The sequence below is a fragment of the Oratosquilla oratoria genome, chromosome 4 (assembly GCF_046742065.1).
Source record: "Oratosquilla oratoria isolate Oo_2021 chromosome 4, ASM4674206v1, whole genome shotgun sequence".
Lineage (NCBI taxonomy): Eukaryota > Metazoa > Arthropoda > Malacostraca > Stomatopoda > Squillidae > Oratosquilla > Oratosquilla oratoria.
This window is the reverse complement of record NC_134780.1, coordinates 40,030,973-40,054,794: the sequence shown is the minus strand read 5'-3', so window position 1 is coordinate 40,054,794 and position 23,822 is coordinate 40,030,973. Positions and strand designations below refer to the sequence as shown.

Below are 23,822 nucleotides of genomic sequence, written 5' to 3'. Positions count from 1 at the left end.
TATCAAGATGCATAAATACTTGGAATAGCTTAGGAAGTGATATAGCCCAAGCTCAAGATATATGATTATTGGAAATCAAGGACATAGATTAAGATGGAGCTGTACATGAATTTGAGTCTAGGTACGTTAGAAAATTAGAGAACAGGAGACGGAAACCAACGAGCGTTGCTCCTTTCCTGTCAACTATACTTAGGTAAATAAACACAAAGTATGTATTGCTTACAGACAGGCTATCTCCATTGCTATTTCACTAAATCCAGTGTCCACAACTTGCTTCCATACAACAGCATGTTCTCCACTACACACTCATCCACAATAACTTTCATTTCAAGATATTATCTCCAAAAATGTTGACAGTTACTCACCTGATTAAGTTTAGGTATAGTGAATACCTTGAGCAAAGAATCTTGTCCTACTGATACAATACTCTGTGTATCAGATGTGAAGGTGAGCCACATGACAGACTCCCGGTGGCCCCCACTCTCCCGAAATAACGTGAGATTTTGGACATTCTGCCAGAAATGTTTCGCACTTGTGGGATTGCAGGAAACAGTGAAGGGATCATTATTAACTGCAAAAAGGAGTAAGAAATATATTCATGAAAAAAATCTCATAGGTTGGAATTTGTCATTTTACTCAATGCATCACTTTCTAAACCTGTCCATATAAACTACAGGCCACCTCATTTTGAGAACCAGGCATTCACTGAAGTACTCTGATAATTTCACAAGAATCACTTGTAGTATTTCTACTTTACAGTCACAATAATACTACCCAGGAGCCCTGTATGTTATCAAAACTTATGTTGGAGTGTTTATATTTCCTATGTCTATTATGTTGTCAAGCCTTAGTATGTAGGTGTTGCAACCTGCTGTATTGCCAGAAATAAGCAATTTGGTGGAAGGACAGGATTGACCTTTTATCCACAAGGAGCTAAGACTGGAGGGCCAAATAAAGTTCTTTGGATGGTCATGGAATGGGTGTGGGGTGGATATATGCCAAGCTCCTTATAAGAAGGAAGGGAGCTTTTTAGTATATGTATTATATTAGACATAGCATTTATTTATCTATTCATTTTATTCTATTTTATCTTATGATTATTTTCTCCTACTATGGAGTTGCTGGATCTTGTTGCACTGCCACTATTCCAAGCAATGAGGCAGGGAACAGTAATGACCCTTTATCCAAGACTGGTGTGGGAGGGATGGGTGTAGGGTGGGTGCTTGCTTTTACTTGACCATCACCCTTATAAGGTGGAAAAAGGCCTTTCTGTAGATGCACATGAAGCATGTACCAGAACGGGGTACTGAGTGCATAGTTACATGCAATAATTACTCTAGGGATTTTAGGGGCACCACTAAGGACCAAGTCATGCACCACATGTCCATAGGTCTGTCAAATCTCCGCTCGCAGAGGAATTCCAAGCCATTTTTCACTTTTGCTGTTCTTCCTTTCTGCTGCATCCTTGAATCATCCTTTACTACTCCTGACTCCTCCACTTTGATTTCCTGCTCCTGTTGTGTTTATGTGAAATGTACATACATACATATACCAAGGCTTTTTCCCCCTTACAAGGGAGGTAGCTAAAAAGGAAAAAAGGAAAAGGCATAAAATCATTTCCACCCATTCCATCCCTGAATACACTCCACACCCCTCCACCCTCCCTCTTATCTTAGCACCTCCTGGATGACGGGTCATCCCTGCATCTTGTCCACTGCCCTGGGTCAGAAGCAGTGTCGCAAGACACAGCACATCCACAGCAAGGCCAATTCATTAAATCCGCAACCCCCCCCTCTCCGTCCCCCCATTGCATAAAAGGAGAAGAATGGGGAGAAATCCCTTCGGGCTGCGTCATATTTTCCTCACACATACTACCTCACCCCCCATCCCCCCGCCCATTCCACCTCATGCAATCACATCATCATCCATATACAACCATTCTCCATTCACCCGTCTTCTATCCTCTCCCGTCCTTCCCCAACAGACATTCCCCTCTTCCCCAAAGCCCCCTTCACCCCATCCATCCACCTCATCCTAGGACGTCCCCTCATGTTCACTCCCTCCACATCTGCCTTCCATACCTCTTTTACTAGTCTTTCTTCACTCATTCTTTCCATGTGTCCAAACCATCCTAATATTCTTTCATCAACCCTATCTCCCAGCTCCCTTTCCACCCCTGTTCTCCTCCTCACCTCCTCATTTCTCACTCTATCCAGCCTAGTAACCCCCATCATACTTCTCAGACACCTCATCTCAAACACATTCAAACTCCTTCTCTCTTCTTCTCTTATTTTCCATGTTTCTGCCCCATACAGTGGTGTTGGCACAATCACTCCTTCATACAGTCTCCTCTTAGCATCCATTCCCAAATGTCTATTCCTCATTACGCTCTTTAATCCACCAAGGCATTTACTCGCTTCTCTCAATCTACATTCTACCTCCACCTTCACTCCACCTTTTCCTGCCACATTTGCACCCAAGTATCTAAAACTATCCATTTCCTCCAGTCGCTCTCCCTTGATGCTCATTTCCAGTCTACCACCACTTTCACCCCTTGTACATGTCATCACCTTACTTTTACCCACATTTATCTTTAGCTTTCTTCTATCACATACTCTACCAAACTCTGTCACCAATTTCCTCAATCCCTCCTCCGATCCTGCCACAAGCGCAGTGTCGTCTGCAAACAACAGCTGGCTCACCTCCCACTTTTCTCCATTTTCTTTAACCATCTCCAATCCCTGACCCACTACCCTTGCATTTACCTCTCGCACCACCCCATCCATGTAATCCTTTGTATAAGTTGAACAGCCAGGGCGACATAACGCATCCTTGATGAAGTCCCGCCTTTACCTCGAACCACTCACTCTCTCCATTTCTAATCCTGACACAAGCTCTACTACTCTCATAAAAACTCTTGAAAGCTCCCAGAAGCTTTCCTCCTATCCCGTATATCTGCATAACCTCCCACAGTGCCTTTCTGTCTACCCTATCATAAGCCTTTTCCAGATCCATAAAAGCCCAAAAAACATCCTTCCCCTTTCCTATAGCTTTCTCACATATCTGTCTTACCACAAAGATCTGATCTACACAACCTCTACCTGTCCTAAATCCACACTGTTCCTCACCAATTACTCCTGTTCCTCTCCTAATCCTCTCAATCAAGATCCCCCCGTAAGCTTTCCCAACTACACTTAACAAGCTAATCCCTCTGAAACTACTACATTCACACTTGTCCCCTTTTCCCTTGTAAAGAGGAACTATACAAGCACTCCTCCAGTCCTCCGGCACTCTACCCTCTCTCCAGCAAACATTAAATAACCTCACCAGCCAGTCCACCATCACTGTACCTCCCTTTTTCAGACATTCTGCATGGCATCCATCCAGACCAGGTGCCTTACCTGCTTTCATCATCTTAACAACTGCCTTCACCTCATCCTTCCTTATTTCTCCATTCTCCATCACTCTCATTTTCTTCACATTTCCCACTGCAGCTATCTTTCCCTCCCTATCCTCCCTCACATTTAGCAACTCCCTAAAATATTCTGACCATCTTCCCCTTACTGCCTTCTCTTCCATTATCATCTCTCCATCTGCACCTTTTACCTTTTTTTCTCTACTTGATTCGCCTCCTCTTCCTCTCTTAATTTCTTTCCAAAACATCTTTTTATTACTTTCAAGATTTTCTGTCATACTCTTACCCCATTTCACATCTGCTCTCCTCTTTGCCTCCTTTACCTTTTGCTTTACTTCTCTTTTCTTTTCTTTGTACCTCTCATATGACTCCCTCATCCTATTTTGTAACCAATCTGTGAAAGCTCGCTTCTTCTCTTATACAACCTTCTTTGTTTCCTCATCCCACCATTCACTACCCTTTCTTCTATTTCCTCCTGTCTTTCTTGTTCCACACACCATCCTTGCACACTTTATGACTCCCTCCTTGAACCACCACCATTCCTCCTCCACACCTAGCTCTACTCTATCCTTCACTCCCTCCCACTCCTCCTTCACTTCTTTTCGTACTCCTTCTCCTTTTAATTCAAAGAGTTCACTCTAAGAACCTCCCTACCTTTTGTCCCTTTCTTCTTTCTCCATCTATCTATCCTCCACTCTCAACTTACCTTCCACCAAAAAATGATCTGATATTCCCCCACCCTCTCCCCTTAGCACATGTACATCCTTAACTCTTCCTATCATAATCCTATTTACCACTACATAATCCATTAACGCTCTATCTACCACCCTTCCCTCCACCACCCTCTCCCATGTGTACTTATGCTTGACTTTCTTCCGAAACACTGTATTTGCTATCATCAACTCTCTTTCTAGACACATTTCCATCATCAACTCTCCACTACGATTCTTTCCTGGAACTCCACATTTCCCAACCACTCCATCGATTGGACCCTTTCCTACCCTAGCATTAAGGTCTCCCAGTACTATTACATTGACATTTCTTCCTAAATCCTCTATGCACTCATTTAAATCTATCCAAAAGGCCTCCCTTTCTTCTACACTCTTCTCACTGCCAGGCCCATATGCACTTAAAAAGACCCACATCTCCTTTCCCAGTTTCACCTTCATCCACATTATCCTTGAGGAAACCTCCTTCCACTCCACTACACGTTTACCTATCTCTTCACTTACTAGAACAGCCACCCCTTCCCTCCCTCGCCCTCTCATTACTCCTGATAACCTCCCACTTACACTCCCAAACTTACACTCACCCTTCCCTTTCAACTTAGTTTCACTCAAAGCCAACACATCCATCTTTCTTCTCACAAACATACTACCTATCTCTTCCCTTTTACTCTCATCTGTACCACATCCACACACATTAAAAGACCCAAACCTTAGGGTGCTGGTCCGAAAACTCCCAGACCCTCTTATGCCTTTACTTTTTCGTTTAGGAATGTCCCCTGTGGGGCTACAAGGAGAAGGATGCCTAGTCCCAATCCCCGTCCCTTTCTTCTCACCTCTTACGATCCAAGTGGGAATACTTGGTGGCAGTATTCTTTTCCCCCACCACAGAAAAAGAATACTCAGAGAAATGGTACAGGACAGCAACAAGGGGTTGGGGGACAGCATAACAGAGGGACAGTCATAGTATAAAAGTGTCATAATTTCTCTATGAACAGAGTTTTCCTCTATCATAGACAAAATTATGTGTGGCTCTAGTCTGCAGGGGCGCCCCATATAGACCCTAAAGTATCAACTGCATGCTACTTTGCCACAATAACAAGCAGCCAATACCCCAGACGGGGTATACTTTATCAATCTATATACCAAGAGTTTCTTCCTCCTTATAAGGGAGGCAGCCAAGTCAAAGGCATCCACCACTCCCACCCACCACCCTTTCTTCACTCTCATCTTAGCTCCTTGTGGATGAAGGGTCACCCCCCTGTCTCCTGCCCACTCCCCAGATCAGAACTTCAATTAGTATACTCAGACACATGAAATGGAAAACTAAAATCAATGTGCTGTCTCATAAGCATGAGGATACAATCTGTGTGTGTGTGTGTGTGTGTGTGTGTATATATATATATATATATATATTTTGACTATATTATGACAAGACTGAAGGTGGAAGAAGCAGACAAGGAGTAATGGGAGAATTTCACGCTTTCTCCCATTACTCCTCATCTGCTTCTTCCACCTTCAGTCTTATATATATATATATATATATATATATATATATATATATATATATATATATATATACCATTATTCTGAAGCTGCTCTTCTTCTATATTTCCATTATGAATTCCATTGAGCAAAGCCTTCTCATTGTTGCAGAGATAAGTGCCATCATAAAGCCCAAGGCCTCTGCTTCTCCGTGGGTGAGGCTGTGATAAGAGCTGCTTCGGGATTTGGCCAAATTCTGTGATCTGCACTTCAAGAGCCAGACGATCATTCAGGTCCGTAATTTCCCCAAGATCAACGGAACCTTCATAGCAGAGATGGTAAAATACTGCAATGCAGAAAAAACAAGTAACTTTGGCTTTTTGTTATCAACACCAGAATGAACACAATCAACCAAATTATATATCTGTAAAATATAAGAATTCAAGATATCGACATAAACATACTACTGATAAACATGGCCCCTCTAATGCAAGTCAAAGGATAAAAACATCCACTATCTTAAATCCTACAATGCATCTCTTTCCCATACTCACGATTATTTGCTTTCTCTGCTTCTTCCCCACGTTGTTTGTAACCAAAGATCAAGTCAATCCAGTGATGAAGATGGCTCGAAACATACTCCGATTCAAGAGCTTCTCGCATGACTGTCACTACATCTTCAGGACCTGCACATCAAAGAAAATCCAAACCTCAAATTTTTTTATGACACATAAAATGTTCCCATTTTCTATATTGAAAAAAAAAGAATAAATAAATAAATAAATTGTAACTACACATTCCCTAAATTCTTAAACCTTTTAGCCAGATGTTAAAAGAAAAATACATAGAAAATATTCTTGACATTTTTTTAGAGGAAAAATACATAGTACCTCTTCATTGCCTAAGAAAAATAGAAGAAGGAGAAGAAGAAGAAAAAGAGATAAAAAAGACAGGAGAAGAAGAAGAAAAAGAAAAGAAGAATAAGAAGAGAAGAATAAAAAAGAGAAGAAAAAAGAAAAAGAAAGAAGGACGAAGAAGAAGAAAGGAGGAAAGAAGGAAGGAAGGAAGAAGAAGAAAGGAGGAAGAAGAAGAAAGGAGGAAGAAGAAGAAGAAGAAAGGAGGAAGGGAGGAAAGAAGAAGAAGAAAGGAGGAAGGAAGGAAAGAAGGAAAGAAGAAGAAGAAGAAAGAAGAAGGAAGAGGAAGGAAGAAGGAGGAAGAAGAAAAAGAAGATGGAAAAAGAAGAGAGAAGGAGATGAGTAAGAAAAGAGAAAGAGATGAAGACAAAGAAGATGGGGGCAAAGAAGAAGAAATAATAATGAGCCTTTTATGGAAGACCCACTCTCTCCAGTTTATCCTTACACTTAGCCCATGGTGGTAGTTCTACATCTGCAACAGGCTTTCCATTTTGTCGAACACCAAAGTTGATTCCCATGGCATTTTGCAGAAACTCGGGCTTTCTATCTGTATCGTAGAACTCTGGTATGAGTTCTTTGAAGTCAGAGGGGTTGGTTGTCACGTTGTGCCAGGTGTCAGGCAGACTGCAACAGCAACATCAACTACAATGCTTATAAAATAATTGAAATGGGGGGTAGAGAGGGAGAGTATGTGAGAGAGAGAGTGAAAGAGTGTGTGTGTGATTCACCATGGTCTTGGATCATGTGTTGGACTTGTGATCTCCCAGAAGAGAGCTCAGAGCTCATATATGACTGATCTATGGGTAATGCTGTGACCTTACATGCACACACACACCCAACTCCCCACCCACAAGAGTTGGAGTAATGACTTGCAGCGCAGTGCAGTGATACTAAAATGATTTCAGCCCTGGGTGGGATTTGAACCTAGACCACCGTAGTAGTGGCCGGGAGCTCTACCACCATGCTACTGAGTTGTGTGTGTGTGTGTATTTACCTAGTTGTATCATATGGGAAGGGGAGCTATGCTCATAGTGACCCATCTTTGTATCTTGCAACATCTAGTTTGTTCTTAAATTCCTGTATAGTGTTTGCACACACTATTGTTTCATCCAATTTGTTCCAGACATCCACCACTCTGTGTGGAAAACTTTTTCTTTTCTTTTCTTTTTTATATCTTCTATAACTATCCTTTTTGAGATTCTTTGCATGTCCCCCTGTTTTTCTTCTATCCTACTTTAATAAGTCTTCTCTGTCAATGACTTCCATGCCTTTCATAATTCTGTAAATGTAATTAAAGAAATCTGTGAAATGTTGAAGGTAGCCAAGGCCAAATTCAAGAGATAAATGGTGCAATTTCAGGAGGGAGGAGGACTGGGGATACCCTCCCATTAAGAAAAATTCAAAAGATTTTTCTTTTGTTAGTGGATTTGACTCTAAAGTATGCTTTATGATGTTCAAAAGCCTTAGAGAAGTCTTCTTAGGATGCCCTGCACTAGGTTTCTGGGATGGTATCTCCAGCCCTCCTCCCTTCCGAAATTGCACCATGTATCTCTTGAATTTGGACTTCACCACCTCTCTCTCTTTCATACACACATGCACACTCAGAGTGATTGATGTCTGGAACAAACTAAATGGAGAAACAGTGAATGCCAAAACTATACACGATTTTAAGAATAAACTGGATGCGGAGAGATATGAAAACGGGTCACTACGAGCATAGCTCTCATCCCGTAAAATACAACTAGGTAGATACACAAAAGGCATTTAATAAAGTACCACACAAAAAAATATTATGAAAACTCCAAACAACAGATGTACATACATACATACATATACCAAGGCTTTTTCCCCCTTCCAAGGGAGGTAGCCAAAAAGGGAAAGGCATAAAAACACTCCCACCCATTTCATCCCTAAATACACTCCACACCCCTCCCACCCTTCCTCTCATCTGAGCACCTCCTGGATGACGGGTCATCCCTGAACCCTGCCCACCGCCCTGGGTCAGAAGCAGTGTCGCAAGACACAGTACATCCACAGCGAGGCCGCTTCATTTAATCGGCGACCCCCCCTCTCCGTCCCCCTTTGCATATAAGGCGAGGACGGGGAGAAATCCCTTCGGGCTGCGTCAAAATTTACTCACACATACTACCCCACCCCCCACTTCCCCGCCCATTCCTCCTCATGCAGTCACAACATCATCCATATACAACCATTCTCCACTCACCTCTGTCTTCCGTCCTCTCCCTTCCTTCCTCAACAGACATTCCCCTCTTCCCCAAAGCCCCCTTCACCCCATCCATCCACCTCATCCTAGGACGTCCCCTCATGTTCACTCCCTCCACATCTGCCTTCCATACCTCTTTTACTAGTCTTTCTTCACTCATTCTTTCCATGTGTCCAAACCATCCTAATATTCTTTCATCAACCCTATCTCCCAAATCCTTTTCCACCCCTGTTTTCCTCCTCACCTCCTCATTTCTCACTCTATCTAGCCTAGTAACCCCCACCATACTTCTCAGACACCTCATCTCAAACACATTCAAACTCCTTCTCTCTTCTTCTCTTATGTTCCACGTTTCTGCCCCATACAGTGCTGTTGGCACAATCACTCCTTCATACAGTCTCCTCTTCGCATCCATTCCCAAATGTCTATTCCTCATTACACTCTTTAAACCACCAAGGCATTTACTCGCTTCTCTCAATCTACATTCTACCTCCACCTTCACTCCACCTTTTCCTGCTACACTTGCACCCAAGTATCTAAAACTATCCACTTCCTCCAGTCGCTCTCCCTTAACCCATTCAACTCCGATGACAAGATGTCTTGTCATTTGGTCAAATAAAACAAAAAATCATAAAACACCAAAATGTTTGATCAAACACCAGAAAAATATGACGTCAATCCTCGCTTCGCTGCGAGCGAAGCGAGGACTGACGTCATATTTTTCTGGTGTTTGATCAAACATTTTGGTGTTTTATGATTTTTTGTTTTATTTGACCAAATGACAAGACATCTTGTCATCGGAGTTGAATGGGTTAATGTTCACTTCCAGTCTACTGCCACTTTCACCCCTTGTACATCTCATCACCTTACTTTTACCCACATTTATCTTTAGCTTTCTTCTATCACATACTCTCCCAAACTCTGCCACCAGCTTCCTCAATCCCTCCTCTGACCCTGCCACAAGCGCAGTGTCGTCCGCAAACAACAGCTGGCTCACCTCCCACTTTTCTCCATTTTCTTTTACCATCTCCAATCCCTGACTCACTACCCTAGCATTCACCTCTCGCACCACCCCATCCATGTATAAGTTGAACAGCCAGGGCGACATAACGCATCCTTGACGAAGTCCCACCTTTACTTCAAACCACTCACTCTCTCCATTTCTAATCCTAACACATGCTCTACTACTCTTGACAGCTCCCAAAAGCTTTCCTCCTATCCCATAAATCTGCATAACCTCCCACAGTGCCTTTCTGTCTACCCTATCATAAGCCTTTTCCAGATCCATGAAAGCCCAAAAAACATCCTTCCCCTTTCCTATAGCTTTCTTACATATCTGTCTTACCACAAAGATCTGATCTACACAACCTCTACCCGTCCTAAATCCACACTGTTCCTCACCAATTACTCCCTCTGTTCCTCTCCTAATCCTCTCAATTAAGATCCTCCCATAAGCCTTCCCTACTACACTCAACAGGCTAATCCCTCTGAAATTACTACATTCACACTTGTCCCCTTTTCCCTTGTAAAGAGGAACTATACAGGCACTACTCCAGTCCTCCGGTACTCTACCCTCTCTCCAGCAAACATTAAATAACCTCACCAACCAGTCCACCATCACTGCACCTCCCTTTTTCAGACATTCTGCATGACATCCATCCAGACCAGGTGCCTTACCTGCTTTCATCATCTTTACAGCTGCCTTCACCTCATCCTTCCTTATTTCTCCTCCATTCTCCTCACTCATCACTCTCATTTTCTTCGCATTTCCCACTGCAGCTATCTTTCCTTCCCTATCCTCCTTCACATTCAGCAACTCCCTAAAATATTCTGCCCATCTTCCCCTCACTGCCATCTCTTCCATTATCAACTCTCCATCTGTACCTTTTACCTTTTCTTCCCTACTTGATTCGCCTCCTCTTCCTCTCTTAATTTCTTTCCAAAACATCTTTTTATTACTTTCAAAATTTTCTGTCATACTCCTACCCCATTTCATATCTGCTCTCCTCTTTGCCTCCTTTACCTTTTGCTTTACTTCTCTTTTCTTTTCTTTGTACGTCTCATATGACTCCCCTGTCCTCTTCTGTAACCAATCTGTGAATGCTCGCTTCTTCTCTTCTACAGCCTTCTTTGTTTCCTCATCCCACCATTCACTACCCTTTCTTCTATTTCCCCCTGTCCTTCTTGTTCCACACACCATCCTTGCACACTTTAAGACTCCCTCCTTGAACCATCCCCATTCCTCCTCCACACCCATCTCTGCTCTATCCTTTACTCCCTCCCACTCCTTCAGCTTCTTTTCGTACTCCTTCTCCATTTCCTTTTCATTCAAGGAGTTCACTCTAAGAACCTCCCTACCTTTTGTCCCTTTCCTCCTTCTCCATCTATCCTCCACTCTCAGCTTACCTTCCACCAAAAAATGATCTGATATTCCCCCACCCTCTCCCCTTAGCACATGTACATCCTTAACTCTTCCTATCATAATCCTATTTACCACTACATAATCCATTAGCGCTCTATCTACCACCCTTCCCTCCACCACCCTCTCCCATGTGTACTTATGCTTGACTTTCTTCCGAAACACTGTATTTGCTATCATCAACTCTCTTTCTAGACACATTTCCACCATCAACTCTCCACTACGATTCTTTCCTGCAACTCCACACTTCCCAACCACTCCATCGATTGGACCATTTCCCACCCTAGCATTAAGGTCTCCCAGTACTATTACATTGACATTTCTTCCTAAACCCTCTATGCACTCATTTAAATCTATCCAAAAGGCCTCCCTTTCTTCCATGTTCTTCTCACTGCCCGGCCCATATGCACTTACAAAGACCCACATCTCCTTTCCCAGTTTCACCTTCATCCACATTATCCTTGAGGAAACCTCCTTCCACTCCACTACCCCTTTACCTATCTCCTCACTTACTAGAATAGCCACCCCTTCCCTCCCTCGCCCTCTCTTCACTCCTGATAACCTCCCACTTACACTCCCAAACTTACACTCACCCTTCCCTTTCAACTTAGTTTCACTCAAAGCCAACACATCCATCTTTCTTCTCACAAACATACTACCTATCTCTTCCCTTTTACTCTCATCTGTACCACATCCACGCACATTAAAAGACCCAAACCTTATGGTGCTGGCCCGAGGCCCTCCAGCACCCCTTATGCCTTTCCTTTGATTTTTAGGAATTTGCCCCTTGGGGCTACAGGGAGAAGGATGCCTAGTCCCTCTCCCCGTCCCTTTCTTCTCGCCTCTTACGATCCAAGTGGGAAAACTTGGTGGCAGTATTCTTTTCCCCCACCACAGGGAATTCCCCCAATCAGAAAGAGAATACTCAGAGAAATGGTACAGGATAGTAACAAGGGGTTGGGGGACAGCATAACAGAGGGACAGTCGTAGTATAAAAGTGTCATCATTTCTCTTATGAACAGAATTTCTTCTATCATAGACAAAATGATGTGTGGCTCTGGTCCGTAGGGGCGCCCCATATAGACCCTAAAGTATCGACTGCATGCTACTTTGCCACAATAACAAGCAACCAATACCCCAGACGTACCAACAGATGTACATGGAAAATTACTGAAATGGATAGAAAATTTCTTGCATGGGAGAAAAATGAGTGATGCTCAGACATAAAAAAAACTTGACCTGGGAAGAAATGAGAAGTGGAGTCCCACAGGGTTCAGTATTGGCTTCATTAATGTTTGCTATATAAATGATATGGATGAAGGTGTAGAATGTTACATGAACTTCTTTGCAGATGATGCAAAACTACTAAAGACAGTAAGTATGGAAAAAGACTGGGAATGGAGTCAAAAGTGGGAACTTCAACATTAAGAAATGTAATATAATGGAATTTGGAAAAAGTAAAAAAAGAATATCAGGACAATGTAAAATCAGTACAAAGGAAGTAAAGAAAGTTAGTTCCGAAAAGGAGCTAAAATTAACTATCACCAAAGACATGTCCCCAGACAAATATATAAACAAATTAGTCGGAGAAACCTACAATTTACTAAGATCAATAAAGGTTGCTTTTAATTACTTGGAAGAATGGTAAAAAAAAATACTAGTCACACTAACAAGACAAAGATTGGAGTACACTGCAACACTATGGACACCCAGTATAAAAAAAGAATACAAGGAAAATAGAAAGAATCCAAAGAACAATGACAAAGAAGGCCCCAACATTTTCAAAATTGACATACAAACAAAGATTGTCTAAACTGGAACTACCAACCCTGGAACAAAGAATAATGGAAGGCATGGAAGTCCTTGACAGAGACGACTTATTAAAATGGGATAAAAGAAAAACAAGGGACATGAAAAGAAACTCAAAAAAGATAGTTATAGAAGAGATATATATATATATATATATACATACATACATATACCAAGGCTTTTTCCCCCTTCCCTAAATACACTCTACACCCCTCCCACCCTCCCTCTCATCTGAGCACCTCCTGGATGACGGGTCATCCCTGCACCCTGCCCACCGCCCTGGGTCAGAAGCAGTGTCGCAAGACACAGCATATCCACAGCAAGGCCGCTTCATTTAATCGGCAACCCCCCCTCTCCATCCCCCCTTGCATATAAGGAGAGGACGGGGAGAAATCCCTTCGGGCTGCGTCAAAATTTACTCACACATACTACCCCACCCCCCAGCCCATTCCTCCTCATGCAATCACAACATCATCCATATACAACCATTCTCCACTCACCTCTGTCTTCCGTCCTCTCCCTTCCTTCCTCAACAGACATTCCCCTCTTCCCCAAAGCCCCCTTCACCCCATCCATCCACCTCATCCTAGGATGTCCCCTCATGTTCACTCCCTCCACATCTGCCTTCCATACCTCTTTTACTAGTCTTTCTTCACTCATTCTTTCTACGGTTCTAACTGCCTCCTACGGTTATTAGGAGGCAGTTAGAACTGTAGAAGTACGATTTGATATCTTCCTTGGCCGACCAGAGCGATGCTTTTGAGTAGGAATGATGTCACTTCCTTTGTCTCGAAATTTCTTGGTCCACTTTTGCACTTGACGCACTCCAATTCCCACACGAGTAGCAATATCTTTACACTTATAACCCTCCTTATAGAGGGTTATGATTGTAACAACTATGTCTCTTTCCAGCTCTTTACCACTTCCCATTACAGAGATATCAAGGCACAAAAACAGAGACCACCGCAAAAAAAAGACTACTCTCCGTGAGAGATGTTTAGAAAGTGACTCCATGTGACATCGAGTGCGCCTAAACAGAGTTGCCAAATACTGTGTATTGTCTCGGCTAAATACGGGTACAAACGCTAGCATTGAAAAATAGCGAAAAGTTTGGGTGGAAAGTTGTATTTTTCGCATGTTTTGAGTTTAGGGGAAAGTTGGGGCACCTATAATTTTGCGCCCAAACTTTTCGCGGCCACTGTATATATATATATAAAAGTTTTCCACACAGAGTGGTGGATGTCTGGAACAAATTGGACAAAACAATAGTGTGTGCAAACACCATACAGGAATTTAAGAACAAACTAGATGTTGCAAGATACAAAGACGAGTCACTACGTGCATAGTTCCCCTTCCTGTATAATATAACTAGGTTAATACACACATACATCTCCATCTACACATCCATATACTTGTTTTCTACATGCCCAAATAATCTCTGCATTCACTGATCAACCTTATATGCCAGCTCATTCCACCCATGCTCTCCACCTGGTCTCTACATTTCTTAGCCTATCCATCCTCATAACTCCCACTGATATTTCTAAAACTCCATGACAACTCAAAAAAGTGATGCATCTTATTGCACTACACTATACAGAATTACAGGCTGACAAATTCTGTTTTCTCTTATACATACATATACCAAGGCTTTTTCCCCCTTACAAGGGAGGTAGCCAAAAAGGGAAAGGCATAAAATCATTTCCACCCATTCCATTCCTGAATACACTCCACACCCCTCCACCCTCCCTCTTATCTGAGCACCTCCTGAATGACGGGTCATCCCTGCACCTTGGGTAAAATTTCCATCCCTTTTTACACCATTCTGGATTAACTTAAAACACTAAAATTCCACTGTAAAAACAAGCCACTGTTTTCCCAAGAGTATAAAAAAAAACACAGGTCATTCAAATCAAACTGCAATAATACCATAGGGGCTCCATTTTTAGTTGTAACCAGTGTCTCAAAATGTACCAAGATATCAGCTTAATATATACACCTGTTGAACATCCGGTCAGGGTGGTCAAAGCGGCCATTCTGGAGGCAGAGCATATACTGAGGAAACTGCCGCACAAGGTAGAAGAGGACAAAGCCAGGAGTGGAGTAGTGTGACCCATACAGGAACCGTGGTTCAGGCATCTCCTGACAGCGCTCCTGGTGGGGTAGGAAAGAGCAACAAAGTTCATGCTATTATTCAAGCAAGTGCAGAACATTCTTTTTATCAATGTACATCCATAAATATCACAAATTACATAGAAAACACACTCATCCAAATGCACATCTACCTATATACTAAACAGCTTCCTTCCCCTTCTGTAGGAGATGGCCAGCCATGGCATCCATACACCCTCCACCCATTCCACACTCATCTATTTTCCTTTTAGAAATCTTTAAGGGGCCAGCTGATAAAAAATATATATATATTTATTGGATTATTGCTATAATATTTACACCAGGATTTAGGGAAACCATATACATGAATTCTAGCCCAATGAACCATTATGTGACCACTTCATTTTCTATTCCTTCCCCCCTTTTGAAAAATATACGAAAATTTCAAATGGCTATTTCTATAATAATTGCTCAACAGGCACAAAATTAATATGAAACAAGGACCTTGTTTGGACCTTCAAACCTATAAACCTATAGAGAGAAATTGTAGTGAAAATAACTTGTTTGCATAACATTAATTTCTAAAACTTTCACCTCTGGCATAAGCCCCTCATATAAAAAAAAAAGAAAAAAAAAGGGGGGGGGCAATCTAGGAAGTCTAGGATATCACACATGAATTTTCATTGAAATTATTAAAAAAAAAAATGGAGTAGTTTCAGTTTCTTTCTTCTTTTTTCTTTTCCCTGCAGGGTCTATATATAGCCTTGAGGTGCCAGTTAGCCATTTTAGCTGGTAGCCTTTCATTACAGAGTATCATTACTTATCATAACAAAGGGGCAGACATGGAATTTAAGAGAGGCAGAGAGGAAAATTTTGAATGTGTTTGATATGAAATGTCTTAGAGGTATGGTAGGGTTTACAAGGTTGGATAGAGTGAGAAACGAGGTGATGATGAGGAGAGCGGGGATGGAGAAAGAGATGACAGATAGGGCTGATGAAAGAGTATCGGGATGGTTTGGACACGTGGAAAGAATGAGTAAAGGATGATTAGTAAAAGAAGTGTGGAAGGCAGAGGTGCAGGGAGTGAATTTGAGGGGACAACCAAAGATGAGATGGATGGATGGGGTGAAGGGAACATTGAGAAAGGGGGAATGCCTGTTAAGTAAGGAAGGGAGATGGCAGGAGATACGGATGAGTGGAGAGTGGCTGTGTATAGATGATACTGTTATGCAAGGTAGGGAGGGGCAGGGGATGCTTATGAGTGAATGACATTTTGATCCAGCCCAAAGGGAGTTCTTCCAATCTTCTCTTGTTCTGCACGAGGGGATGGAGAGGGGGGTCGCCATTTCAGTGAAGTGGCCTCACAGTGGATGTACTTTGTCTTGCTACATTGCTTCTGACCCTGGGGGGCAGTGGGAGTGATACAGGGACAACCTGTCACCCATGGGGAACTAAGATATGAGGGAGGAGGGGATGGTGGCGGGGAGTGGAATGGGTGAGAGTGAGTACGAGCCTTTGACTTGGCTACCTCCCTTATATGGGGAAAAAAGCTCTTGGCATATATAGATCATAACAAATAATTTGTTGTAAACTGGTAATTATCAGTGATGAATCTGTATACAGGAGGGTGATTTAATGCCCTTAATTAAGTACAAAAATAAGGACAATTTTTATTAAATATTATGGATTTAGACTGTCAGTTTCCATTACTAGCCAAAGGAATTTTTTCAGTTTTTCATTTGTCCCCTTATAAAGGGGTGGTATAATCAAAGGATACATCCAACTCAAACCTATATCCACACATTTCAAAACCCATTCATTGTCCCTCCTACATTAGCACTTGATGAAGGATCATCCCTGTCCCTTTCCATTCTGCATGAGTCAAATTCAACAACAATAATAATAATGATTATCATCATTAACAAATATTATCAGCCATTATCATTATAAAATTTTTGCATCATCCTTCCTCACTGTTATTCTATCTTTCACATCCTTCTTACCTTAAGTCTTTCAAGTCTTTCTTCATTGAGAGCACCAACAGGTTTGGTCAGATCCCGGTACGTCCCCGGGTCACTCAGATCCAGTTTTTCACTTACATAATCTGCTATGACCCATGGAAACACTGGATATTGTGTGAGGTCATTCACACTTCGATCTGCCTGACTGAAAAAGTCAAGAGTTGCATTTATACAACAAACCAATAATCAATGTTCAACTCACCTGTCTAATACATGCCTCAACATAGAAATTTTAAGAAACAAAGATTACATTTATATACATAAATACACACATTCATATATATATATATATGTATACACACACACACACACACACACATATACATACATGTACACCAAAGTTTCTTTTTCCCCCTTACAAGGGGGAGGTGTCCAAATCAAAGCATACACCCACTCCATATATATCAAAGCCCATTTAACACACCTCCAAATTACAGCATTTTGTGGACAAAAGATCATCCCTATCCCCCACCACACTTCTCATATTGAGGGCAACACAGAGAGGCACAGCACTTACAATCTATATGGTAATGCCCTGAGGTTGTGGGTTTTCTGCAAGAGAGATCCAGGGCAACTGACCAATTGATTTACTTGTCTCCTTTACTTTGTAATTCACCTCCACCTGCACTCCTCTATTTGATGCCATATACAACCCCAAATACTTAAACACTCCTAACATCCTCCAGCTTATTACCCTTCATACTTGCATTCCACCTGCCACCATCGTCACTCCTGGAACCCATCAACATTGTTTTTCACTATTTCCTTTGAACTTTATCCTCTCACATACCCTTCCAGACTAAATCGCATAATCATAAACAACAAGAGTACTACTGACCTATTCAAGTAAACGAGGTACTGGTAGTTAGATATGGCACGAGCCTGCCATTGGTAGGTGATGTTGTCTTGCCGCAAATCATCTAAATTAAGACTATCCTGCTGAATAATACAGTGATACAAGGCATCACGTTCTGCTGGATCCTGCAATTACAATAACCTTTTGTAATGTAACCAGAATTGATCGAAATTTGACAACTGTATAAATTGTGGACTCGCTAAATATCTGTAAAATCTGATAACCATACATACATACATATACCAAAGGGTTTTTCCCCTTTACAAGGGAAGTAGCCAAAGTCAAAGCGCATAATTCCTCTCCCACCCATTTATCACCCTTCCCTCCTTCCCTCTCATCTTGGCTCCTCCTGGATGACAGGTCATCCCTACATCTCATCCATCTCCCTGGTTCAGAAGCAATGCAGAATGAGAGCACATCCAGAGCAAGGCCACTACATTTAATCAGCAACCCCCCTCTCCATCCTCTCATGCAGTAACATTGAAGACAGGGAGAAATCCCTTCGGACTGCGTCAAAATATCACTCACACATAAGATGTAGATGGTGGAATTATATAGAATACTGTCAGTATGTTTTTTTATGTACATTAAACTGTAAATGCAAAAAGTTATGGAAGTCTTGATATCTGACCTTTAAAGGTCAGATATCAAGACTTCCATAACTTTTTGTATTTACAGTTTAATGTACATAAAAAAACATACTGACAGTATTCTATATAATTCCACCATCTACATCTTATCAAATTTGGCAAAAAACAGTTTTGTCTTCATTTCATTGCGTCGTCTGCTATTCGAAACATTCCGCCCGTGCGCTTCGGGGAATTCCGCGTTCGTGACGTCACAGTTGCCAAACAAACAATATTGTTATTCTGAATATCTAGACTTCGGAAAAGTGGTATGCGAGGCGCAATTAAAAGTGAATTTTCTGAATAAATTCTTCTGTAATAGGTAAAAACTTTATTTGTATGCTTTTAAAAAGTACTTTTTTGAGCAATTCGATGTTTTTTAGCGAATGGTATTTCTGTTTATATCTGAACTTTAAACAATCTATCAATCATTCAACTGTTGCCAATGTTTCATTAACTCCAAATCTATGAGTTGACAGTAGCCAGCAACATTCCTCAAGCTCGACTATAATCAATCCAAGAGGAAATACTGGACTGCTGTCAGTACTGTCTGAATGTAATGTTGTTTATATGTCACTGGCTACAAGGAGGAGGAGGAGGAGCAGCAGCAGCAGCAGCAGCAGCAGCAGCATCAACAGCAGCAGAAGCAGGAAAGAGGAGAATGATAAAAAGAAGCCTCAATCACTACAACATGGGTGAATATGAAAAATACATTATTACTTACTTTAAATGTAAGAAAGAGGTGTTTGGTTCCACAGGTTTCACGGGTAAAAATCTCCAGTCCCTGAAAAAATCAAATAAATAAATTAATAAATAAATAATAATAATAGGATCTATCAAGCTTCTCTCAAAAAAGTTACCTAATTACCACTGGAATCCATAGTATTTCAAAGGGGGAGAGGAAGTGGGTGAGGTTGGCAAAGAAGAAGGGGGGAAAAGACAAAGAAAGCATGAAGGGGGCACACATTGAGGGAAGAGTGGAGGGGTGGTTGAGAGGTGTTAGGGAGAATATATGTGGCTTGTGGTGATGCAATTTAAACATTTTCAGAAAGAGCACAGGAAAAATGGGCAAGATGAAAGATGTCAAGAGAGACACTATTAAAGAACATAGTAGCCATTTAGGACTCATTCAAATGACTGGTTGCCATGCTCCTGATTAGTGTCAAACTATGGTGTCCAAACACGTACCAACCATTGTTCAGTGGACTGTGTTTACCCTCAATTGTCTCGTCACCATAACTGATCTTTTCATTATGTCAAGCTTACTCCATCCACTTCACCTTTTCACACTCTATTATCCATTTTTGCAATACCTATCATATTTGTCAAATACCATCTCAAAAACATTTTGCATCTTCCTATCCACCTCCCATATATTCCAAGTACCTGATAAAAACAAACAAGTGTACAAGTAAAGTGGCCCCTTCCATATGAAGACAAATTGTTACAGCAAAATTCGTTAATATGTTTTAACTTATTCAAATACAGAAATTAAAAAATTAGCTGTATCTATCAATATATCAAAGGCCTCTTCATCCTTACAAGGAAGGCAGCCAATCAAGGCAGGCACCCATCCCAACTCCCATGCATCACCCATTTTATTTCTAATCAAAACCATCGCCCATTTCTTACCACTTGCCGTAACAGGAACCTCCTTTTGATGATTTGCTTTATGTGGCACAAGTCAATTTTCAACACTGGATGCTGTGGAAAAAAGATCAAACCTTTCAATAACATGATATTTTACAGCAGAGGAAGGGAATGAATGTTCAAGTGGAGTGAAAAGTGTTATGACTGGGAGAATCTGTACCTACAACTAACCTGCTCAATATTATTATGAGGTTGGAAGTAGAGTCTGGCAGTGGTAAGCAAAACAGTGCCCGGATTGGTCACCAGTGGCGTTACTTTATTGGTGTGCATCTCAAGTACTGGTGTTTCCGTCAAGTCATGCAGAAAGCTTCTGTCGAAAACTCTGCGGTGCTGCCTTGACCGAACTATTGCTTGAATCTGGCGGAGTATACAATGTAAACATAAAAGTAAAAATATCATATATATGTGTAGTCTAGTGATATGTGGTGTGTGATAATATGCAGCTTTGTATGATGTAATAATACATGATAAAGTATTTACTTCAATGTAGTATACGGGAAAGTATGCATATGGTATCCCAACTCTTATTTACTATTCATTATATATACTTTTATATTTGTTTATGGTTCTAGCTTGAACTTCTAAACTACTCCAGGAGATAATACAAGTACAGTCAGCCTTGTCTTTTGATATACTTCAAACATGTGGTCTTTTTCATTTGTTCCCATGACTTGTCAACTGGATCTACTTCCTCTACTGATTTTAACACCATGGTCATGTCGCTTTCTTTTCATTCTTTTAATGATGGTATCTCCAAGGCCTCTAGTTTCTCCTTGTATGGATGAATGGAAAGGGATTGTAAACTGATGAAGAGATGATGTAACTCTTAGGGATGTTCTTGACAGTGTTTTGGGAGCCTGTGTATGTATAAATTTTAATGAGTATGTACATTTATCTATATGTATATGTATCTGTCTCATGTGTAGATTTTGCTTTAAATTATATTAATATCATGTGTGAACTCTTTTATTTGCCACCCTGAATGCATGGGAACAACACCTTCATCAATTATTTTGAGTGGAACAGGGGGTGGAGTCATCATATAATGAAGCAGTGGAAGGAAACCAGTTCCAGCTGTTAGGTCCTTCTGTGAAAGAACTGTGCCTCTTTGCACTGCTTCTGACCTAAGCGGTATGACAGGAGATGATTGTACAGGTTTTGATTGTGTATGATGTAGATGCTCACTGGCCTAGTGGGTTTGAGCACCACTACTTGCGGTAGAGGTTGTGATGACAACAGTTTAAACCCTGCCACCAGCAAGTTGGACCAAGGGCATGACTCAATGAATTCCACAATAAAAAGCCTTCTGTAAGGAGCACTGTCCTTGCCTCCTGATAGGGGAAGTTTGTGATGTTAAACTGAATCAATCACCAATGATAAGGATGTGTGATCTGACTTGGACATCCACTTTGTAAGGGGGTAAGGGATTCTGGTGACAACCTTAAAGGATGCTATTCTTGTTTGCTCCATACACTACTTTAAATGGTTGAGGAATAAGGGGGATCACCATATGATGAAATGATGGGGGTAACCCAGCTCCAGCTATCAGGTTCTACTGTCAAAGAACTGTGCCTTGCTGCAGTCCCCATTGAAGCAGGGGACAGGGATTACCTTTCACCCACAAGGTACTGAGATGAGAGGGGCAGTAAATGGGTTTTAATGCATACGTAGTGGGAGTGAGCTTCGACTCAACCACTCCTTTTATAAAGTGGAAAGTGCCATTGGTATAGTTATTGTTTGTTATACATATACACACTAAAGGCTCTCCTTCCCTTACAAGGGGGGTGGCCAAGTCAAAATAAAGAGCCATATCATATAAACAAATAAATCACATTTAACCACTCCTCCCATCTCAAGGATAAAGAATGTTCCAAAGTTAAGACTGCAGAGTATAATCGAATAAGGCTGATGAATCTTTGTTAAATCAACATGACAGCTGCTGTGTCTTATTCATGCTAAATGTTATGACTTACCATGGTGTTCTGGTCATTAGGTGGCAAGGTGGAGGCACGTTGCAATTGGCAGACCTGTGGCAGCACAGCATCTGCCTTCTTGTAGATCAACTCGAAATGGTAGGACAACACTTCCTGGAACAGTAAAAGCCAAGCTATCCAGTCAGAATAAAAATGTCTAGTCACTTTGTAAGAGCACAACACTGGTGATTCCTCTAAATTACATTGTTAGATCATTTGCAATGTTTTTACCTACCAAATACTGCTGCACCCTTTTAACCAATTCCAAACCAAGGAACATCTATTCTTTTACTCTAGTTACCACCAGACTTTTATTTAGCCCTGTAGCATTAAAAGATGCATTACAAGGACAGCAGAAAAGAAGGAGGGGAAAAAAGGATAGAATATTTCAAGTACAACAGTGCCACGACAGATGACACTACTGGAAATAGTAAAAATTACTTCCAAGCCATAAATGAAACTCAACCATGAATATTTCAGCCATCACAAACTGACAACAATCAGTCCTTCTACAAGATGACAAGAGAAAATAGCTGCTCTTTATGGATTAACAGGGAATGGCTGGGAACCCTCACTTCTGAAGACAAGTTGAGGTTATACTCTTATGAACATAATGAGTACCCATAATGTTCTTCAATTACGTATATGAAATAAAGGAATGAATGACAAACTACACTAATCTATTTGCCAACAATGCTAAGATCATGACCTAAATTACTTAATTGTATTTATCTTACCTAAGTATGGAAGACCAGAAGATGAAAATTCAAATTTAGACATAATCTATGTAATGTTCTTTCTTCCTAAACCAAGAGATCTGTTAATTTCATTCACTTTTCACCTATCTGAACATTACACTCATGCCATCTATGGCAAGATTTACATCTCTACCCTAGGAGCTATATGGCAATGACTATGATGACGACAAAAACAACAACAACAATAACATCTACAACAACTATGCTAGCCTCACTATGTAAAGGCAAAACCATCCTGGGTTTGTATTCCAGGCTACAATCATAAGATTTACATTAATGTGTAGGAAATTCATCTACCGAAGTTCTTGCGTAAAATACTGGAGCAAACATCCTTACAACTTCAATTTCTCACTAATATGAAAATGAAATACAAAATCCTCATGCAAAGAATTGGAGTCAAACTGTCTAGAATTAACAAAACTAACATTATGCTTTGCCAGAAATAAATCTGTAAGGAAAGACTCCAACAGTTTCTCGTGAATCTTATGATCATTGAAGTTTAATTAATGAAGGTAATGAGAATAATATACAGTAGGAGAACTCACCCTTCTGAAGACATATGGTTGTAGTATATTATGTTGCATCACTTCAACTGTCATCTCACTCTCCAAAGAGATAACAGCATCTTGACTGCAATGCACAAAAATAAGCATATTATAGAAAAAACAACCAGAAAAATGCCAACGGGACAAAATTATAGGCCAATAAAATATCCTAGGAACATGTATGTGAGAAGTAATTGGCAAAATGTAAGGATGTTCTCTTGGCTTTCATGGAGTTGGAGAAAGTATAGGACATGTTTCACAGATGCACTTTTCCAGGCATTGAAGATTTT

General features: G+C 41.0%; 1 protein-coding gene across 2 annotated transcripts in view; it reads right to left on the bottom strand.

The window, feature by feature from the left end:
* LOC143024801 (protein FAN-like) overlaps positions 1 to 23,822 on the bottom strand; it is a 40,758-nt gene that overhangs the window by 11,672 nt on the left and 5,264 nt on the right. For both annotated transcript variants that reach the window (XM_076184019.1, XM_076184018.1), the window contains exons 4-15: positions 23,533 to 23,617; positions 22,230 to 22,343; positions 20,428 to 20,613; positions 20,239 to 20,310; positions 19,331 to 19,390; positions 17,963 to 18,105; positions 17,107 to 17,269; positions 14,991 to 15,145; positions 6,985 to 7,163; positions 6,180 to 6,311; positions 5,723 to 5,971; positions 366 to 571 (exon numbers count right to left, since the gene is read on the bottom strand). In XM_076184019.1, the coding sequence (XP_076040134.1) occupies positions 366 to 571; positions 5,723 to 5,971; positions 6,180 to 6,311; positions 6,985 to 7,163; positions 14,991 to 15,145; positions 17,107 to 17,269; positions 17,963 to 18,105; positions 19,331 to 19,390; positions 20,239 to 20,310; positions 20,428 to 20,613; positions 22,230 to 22,343; positions 23,533 to 23,617 (1,744 nt within the window). The remainder of the gene's footprint in view (positions 1 to 365; positions 572 to 5,722; positions 5,972 to 6,179; positions 6,312 to 6,984; positions 7,164 to 14,990; positions 15,146 to 17,106; positions 17,270 to 17,962; positions 18,106 to 19,330; positions 19,391 to 20,238; positions 20,311 to 20,427; positions 20,614 to 22,229; positions 22,344 to 23,532; positions 23,618 to 23,822) is intronic.